A 7,468-nucleotide genomic window follows, 5' to 3' on the forward strand; every position below is an offset into this window, starting at 1 on the left:
CAGCCATCAGAAATCACAGGGCAACATTTTCTGGGGCCCCTGGTCCCCGCCCACCTTCAAGCCCCACCCTTATCTCGACCACCCCACAGTAAAAAGGCCACACAGATATCAGAACTAAAACATTAAACCCCCTAAGCCATTGGTGGCCAGCCCCCCCCCCATGTTATAAAAAGCCATTGGTGATTAGGGTACCCCCCATGCAAGTAAAAAAAATATATTGATGGCCCCCCCCACAGGTTATAAAACGCTATTGGCGGGCCAGGACCCCCCACAAGATATTAAAATCCACTGGACTCCCCTTCAAGTTTAAAAAAAGAAAATTGGTGGCCAGCCCCCCCCCCCTACAAGTTATAAAAAGCCATTGGTGGCCTCCTTTAAGTTAAAAAAAAAACTTGGTGGCCAGGCCCCCCAAAATTTTAAAAAAAATTGCTTGCCAGGGTTTTGTGTTTAAGGGGGGCCCGGCCATGCTTCACTTACTTGATTAGTTGGACCCCCCTGCTTTCATCGTGCTACCATCTTCAGAAAATAAGACCGCAGCTCCTGCATGCAATATTTTTCTCCTATTTACTATTCTCTGTACCCTCATTGGTTCTTTAAGGATAAGTCCCGGTAAAGCTGCATTGGGATTGGATAGGCTGAAGCCTGTACAGCTTTTTCTTTACCCTGTACAGCTTTTTCTTTCTCACTTGATTTCTAGCTTTCGATTCCTACCTTCATGGAGTTATGGGAACATGCTGAGCTGTCTCCCAACATATGGTGACTTTCCCTCCTTGCAGTGCGTTGTTGTGCTGCAAGTGGAATCACCTGAAGCATATCAGCCTTGGACACTGCAAGGAACAGAAGGTATCCAGAGAGGCCAGTAATTCCCTCCTTGCTTATATACAGCAAGTAGAATCAGTGCACACCATGTTGTTGGTTCAGCAGAACAGAACTATATAAAGTAAATGTCAATTTGTGGCATACTATAGACCTCTAGTGACCAAACCGAGGTATATCTTAATTTTCAAAAACTTTCATAAGCATGCTCTTTGGTTAAAAAATGTTTTATTCCATCATATTAAAACATCAGAACAACCCCACATGGAGCCTTACGTGTTTCATGCTTACCAAGCACAGTCATAGGCAATCCCAAGTGAGACTCATATCTCTAGAGATTTATTCTCAGTTTCAGATAAACCCACCCAGTGTTAAAACCAATCACAATTCAGTACATCTGTCACATAAATAACCAATTAGGACCTAGTCCATTGGCCAATTCAGTTAAAGTTCCGCCACTAGAGTGAAATTCCGCCACTCTCCATTCATTTCTATGGGATTTTTATAGGCGTATTTATCAAAGGGTGAACTTTCACTTTCACCCATTGATAAATACACCTTTCAAAATCCCATAGAAATTAATTGAGAGCTGCGGAATTTCACTCTAGTGGCGGAACTTCACTCTTTGATAAATTTACCCCTTAGTCTCTCCAATACTACATATTCCATGTTCTGGGGTTGAGCAGTTAAATACAGTTTTAAAAGTTGAAATTCATAATATAAAAATGTATACATTATAATTATACATAACTCACATTGAATACAAAATTTCATCCCAGTGGCAAACGCGTCTGCAAGTATAGAATCCAATATACCTCTCTCCTATGTAATTTAGTTAGAATATCTCCTCCCCTTATACCTGTCCTAACTTGTTCAATTCCTTGTACAGAAAAATATTTAATTGAATTCCATAAGTATCTAGTGACATTAGTTTTATTACTGTACTTGGTATTGCTACTTTCCACGCTACAAAAACCAACTTTCGAGCCCATAAACTCTTGTAAAATTAAATGGTTAACCCTAAAAGTGGCATTCCTGATAGCAATAACCTCAGCAAAGAGGGTATCAGAAATGGCGGCACTCTCTTGCAAAGGAACATGGTTAGTTATGCATCAGGATAAAGTCGTTCTCAGAACAGTACCTGGGTTACTACCAAAGGTAGTTTTCAAGTTTTCGCATCAATCAGGAGCTAGTCTTACTATTAAGTTCTGGACCCTGTAGTAGTACACAAAACGTTCACAGTAGCTGGGAGTAGAACAAACTTTACTAGGGAGGAAAGCATGGCTGAACTGCCAACAAGTTAGGAGAAAAGAGAGATAGAAAAACTTTGCCAGTCTATAATTCCAGTCACCATCAATTATCCTTTTTAATGCATCCTTTGTAGTCTGGACCATGCGCTCAGCTTGTCCATTTGAGGATGGATGGAATGGTGCTGTTGTAACATGACGAATAAGGTTACTTTCCATAAATGCTCTGAAGTCTGATGATGTAAACTGTGCTCCGTTATCGGATACAATAGTGTCTGGGAGTCCATGGGTGACAAACAACTTCCGCAACACTTGAATGACTGCATGGGTGGTTGCAGATGCCACTGGAACAACTTCCAACCATTTGGAAAAGGAATCAACCACAAGGAAGAATGTCTGACCTTGAAAAGGCCCTGCAAAATCGATATGAAGCCGTGACCATGGGCTCCGCGTCACCTCCCATGGATGTACCCTGGCCTTAGCAGGAGCATGTCGGTTGGTCTGGCAAGGGACACAACTTTTTACACAGTTTTCAATACATTCATCCATTTTAGGCCACCAGACATAACTTCTAGCAAGGGCTTTCATATTTACAATGCCTGGGTGACTCTCGTGTAGGGCTTTAAGAACATGGTTTTGCCCTGCTTTGGGAATTACCACTCTATTTCCCCACAAAAGGCAACCTTTGTATGCAGAGAGTTCATGCTGGCGTTTCTCAAAAGGTGTGAACTCCTCCTTTAAACTTATTTTTGGCCACCCCCTCCATACCCAGTTCAACACTCGAGACAATACTGGGTCAGTAGCTGTCATTCGGGCAATATCTGATGCCTGCAGAGGGGGACTAGGTAATGACTCTAGCATGAGGACCTCAGACAAGGCCGGTACTTGAAAATCAGGAGTGTTTACAGGTAAACGGCTTAAAGCATCTGCATTACTTATTTCTTTTCCTGGGCGGTACTGCAACTCATAGTCATATGCATTTAGCAATAAACACCATCTCAGCATGAGTGGAGAAAGTATCTGCGCAGTAGGCCCATTATTTTTAAACAGACCCAATAATGGCTTGTGATCAGTAATTATAGCAAAACTTCTGCCATACAAGTACTCGTGGAATTTCTTTACCCCTGCCACAATGGCTAAAGCTTCCTTATCAATCTGAGCATGATTCCTCTCTGTGGTACTCATGGTCTGTGAATAGAATGCAATGGGAGCCTCACGACCACCACTTACAGTATGACTTAAAACAGCCCCTATTCCATAAGGAGAAGCATCACATGTGAGGTTAAGAGGTTTATGCAAATCATAATGTACTAGCACACTGTCTGATGATAAAAGTCTCTTTGCATCCTTGAAAGACTGCTCATGCAGGGCTGACCACTTCCAGGTAGAATTTTTGTCCAGTAGTCTGTGTAGTGGCTCAGCCACAGTAGCTTTGTCTTTCAAGAAGGAATGGTAGAAATTTAAAAGTCCGAGAAATGCTTGCAGCTCCTGTTTATTTTTGGGAACTGGAGCTTCATGAATGGCTTTTACTTTTGCATTTGTTGGATGTATTCCATTTGCATCAACTTTGTATCCCAGGAAATCAACACTTGGTACTCCTAAAACACATTTTTCTTTCTTAAGTTTTAACCCAGCATCTGCAAATCGCTGTAATACTGCTCTTACCCTTTCAGTTAATGATTCCATAGAGTCTGCTCCAATGAGGACATCATCAAAATATGGCACCACCCCTGGCAACACACCTGGTGCAATGCAAACTCCAAATTGCAACCGTGTAGCTTTAAATGGTCCTTTTTGTGTGATAATTGTTTGTGCATCAGCAGCTGCATCATCCACCGGTAACTGCTGGTATGCTTGAGCCAAATCAAGTTTGGCAAATAACTTTCCTTTAGCCAAGGTGCTGAGAATCTGATTGACAGCAGGAATTTGATATGGATGTTCCTGTAATGCCTTGTTGATTGTACATTTGTAGTCAGCACATATCCTCACTTCTCCATTTGGCTTCAGTACAGGCACTATTGGGGTGGCCGGGTTACTGGAATTAGCGCTCCTTGTTGCACCAAGCGATCTATTTCGGCATCTATTTTTGGACGGAGAGCAAATGGTACAGGTCGTGGCTTCATGCGTATTGGGGCAACTTTGGGATCCAGCAGGAATGATATTGGTGAGCCCTTAAATTTGCCAAGGCCTTCTTCAAATACACTGCTAAAGTCTTTGAGGACACTTTGCAAAGAGTCTGTCGTTGCATAATTTACTCCAGTTAATTGAATTCCTAGGGGCTCAAACCATTCTACTCCTAATAAGCTTGCTCTGTGTCCTTTTGTAATAATGAGGCGTAGTTTTCCTCTGTCTTTTCTATAGTGGACTTTAACAAAGCAGGCGCCCACAACATCCACAGGCTTTTTATTGTAATCCACAAATCTAACTTCACATGGTAAAATAGGGGGGCCATTAGTGGGCCATAATGCATGGAAAGTTTCCTCTGAAATTAAGGAATAGACACAGCCTGTATCTACCTCCATTGTACATTTAGATCCTTGTAGTATTACATCAGTGAATTTCTTTTTGTGCATTGGCTCATTTTCAACACTATTTATAATTTCTGAGACATAAATATCTGTTTCTGCCTCCTTCTCGGTAGTGTCATTTTGGATTTTTACTATATGTGTTGCATCCCCAGATGGAGTTCCTCTGGCTTGCTTGTGTCTCTGTGAATTATCAACTTGGCGGCAGACTCTCTGTATGTGGCCGCGGCGCTTGCATTTGTGACACACAGCATTTTGGAATTTACAGTTTCCATGCAGGTGACCTCCCCCACAACTGTGGCACCTTAATTTTACTGGATCTGATACCTGTGCTGATGCTGGCATTTTATACACTTGATGCAGCTCTGGTGCAATAACTGAACTGGCAGAGGCCTGTATCTCTTTGGAATGTGCAGATGCAGCCTCATAAGCAAGTGCTTCCTCCTGGGCCAAAGCAAAGGTTAGGTTGTGCTTTGCTAGAAGCCTTCTTTGCAGTGCTGCATCCCTGACCCCACACACAAGACGATCCCTTAGCAAGGATTCCAAGCTGCTGCCAAAATTGCAGTTTTCTGCCAAACTGCGCAGCTCTGCTATATAGGCAGCAATACTCTCACCTGACTGCTGGCTGCGTCTGTTAAAGTGGAACCTCTTAACAGTTTCAGATGTTGTGGGTGCAAAATTATTTTTAAGCTGCTTAATAATTTCCTCAAATGAGCAGTCACTGGGTTTAGTGGGGGATACCAGAGAGCGAACAATCTCATAAGTCTTTGAGCCTATAACACTCAGCAGAACTGCACATTTCTGCACAGGGTCTGTCACCTTATTTGCTTCTAGAAAGAACTGTAGTCTCTCTGCATAGGAATCCCATGAGGATGGCCCGGCAATATCAAACTCCTCTATGTGGCCCAGGGACACCATTATGGAAATAATAAAGTCTCTTAAGTTCCCTTTTACTCACTGGAATCTTGTAGTTGTAGATTTTTTATGGTTTATATCCCAATCCACGTCGCCAGTATTAAGTTCTGGACCCTGTAGTAGTACACAAAACGTTCACAGTAGCTGGGAGTAGAACAAACTTTACTAGGGAGGAAAGCATGGCTGAACTGCCAACAAGTTAGGAGAAAAGAGAGATAGAGAGGCAGATACTTGGGAAACAATAATCAGCAGAGCAGAGTGACACATCTCAGTTTAAGATGTAACAGCGCCATCTACTGGCATTACATTAACAGTCAATACATAACACTTACCATCCCTGTGTCCAAACCCAGTAAATGATAGAGGAAAACAGCTACACAAACTAGATGTAGTGAGAACAATTCGCACCTATTTACAATGGACCGCAGTCTTAAGGAAATAAAACTCTCTGTTGATATCATACTCCACAACTTACAAGGGCCAAGGAGTTTCCAAAAGAACCATTGCTAGATGGTTAGTAGAGACAATCAATTTTGCTTACGAAATTAACAGAAACCAAAGCCATTCCAAGTAAAGGCTCACTCAACTAGAGCACAAAGTACTTCATGGGCCTTAAAGAACTTTGCTACACCTGAACAAATATGCAAGGCAACCAATTGGGCTTCTCCCAACACTTTTATAAAGTTTTATAAACTACATTTTTTTTGCTTCATCTTTGGCCGTGTTTGGTCATAAGGTATTACAGGCTGCGGTGGCACAGCAAAGCCTCCATTGTTTAAAAGACTACACAGTAACAGTATGCTTTCAATGTTTTATTGTTGGCATAGAAAAAAATTGCACTGTTTTTTTCTTATTGCATTATACAGTAAACTTAACAATTAAATGTTACAAGTTTCTATTATTACCCACCCTAAATTACCAGACAGCTTTTGGACGTCCCCACACGTTTGCACTGAGGCTTGACAAAGGGACTGAGTAGCCCGAAATGTTGCCTTAAGCACTTTGAGTGAAGTTTTTCACTTTTTCAATATTACCGGAGTGCTGCTGTCTTCATTCAATTGTGGAATTTTACCCTGGCAGGGGGTACAGCTTGCCTGGGGCTGCAAAGAGCCTGTTCCGCTCTGGAAGCACATATGAATTGAATTCGAAATTTTCTGTATGTTACTATGTCTCTTGACCTTACTTCCTACTTTCCTGAAATACTCCACCTCATTAAGCTTTACACACTAACTGACAAGGGGAGATAGAGCCACAATTTATATACAAGATTTGATGTGCTGCCTCCAGGGATGAGATTGACATTAACGTTTGCACTGAGTTTGGGCCAACTAGAATGGGAATTTCTTTTTATCTAGATTTTGGAAAGTTCTCAGATGTTGCTAAATGTCCTCAAAAGAGAAGCAGGAAACCTGGGGAAAGCCAGTGACTTGTGAGGTAATCCAGAAAGAGCTGTGCACTGCACCTTTCCACCCCTACATGCCCTGTGCACGAGGGGACTCTGGGACCTCACATGGTACCATTTGAGGAACGGTACCGGATTTGAGAAATATTCACTTGTAAAAAGATATGTTTAGACGTTCTATTTGGATTTTATCTGATACCTTGGTCAATGACATTTTATATAGTTTTGTGAATAAACCTGCTTCATGCATTATACATCTATCTTTTCCCCGACGTTGCTTCTCACCATAGGGACTTGGCAATGGCCCATAACAGGTTTCGTACAGAACAGATTTATTAAAAGAAACTTTAGAAATATCCTTGTTATACCAATGTTGTACTGTTCTGGCAATATTACAATACAAAATGGGGGTTTGTGGGTGCACTCCTAAGGCTAAGTAAAAATGTATAAAAGTATAATGGAAGTGCTACTGACTTGGCCAAATTAATAGGTGCACATTCCCTGGGCCCCTGTCTAAGTAATTCAGTATATATGATATGCAAGTGCATGTGTTCACAAAGACA

General features: G+C 41.7%; 1 protein-coding gene across 1 annotated transcript; it reads right to left on the reverse strand.

Annotated features, from left to right (window-relative positions):
- Nucleotides 1-492: 492 nt before the first annotated feature.
- Nucleotides 493-5,959, reverse strand: LOC121397683 (uncharacterized protein K02A2.6-like). Its single transcript, XM_041574860.1, is given in 2 exon segments — nucleotides 493-4,093; nucleotides 4,096-5,959. Coding segments are annotated over 2 exon segments (3,510 nt in total). The 5' UTR covers nucleotides 5,507-5,959; the 3' UTR covers nucleotides 493-1,994.
- Nucleotides 5,960-7,468: the final 1,509 nt, after the last annotated feature.

The sequence above is a fragment of the Xenopus laevis genome, chromosome 8S (assembly GCF_017654675.1).
Source record: "Xenopus laevis strain J_2021 chromosome 8S, Xenopus_laevis_v10.1, whole genome shotgun sequence".
NCBI classification, from domain to species: domain Eukaryota; kingdom Metazoa; phylum Chordata; class Amphibia; order Anura; family Pipidae; genus Xenopus; species Xenopus laevis.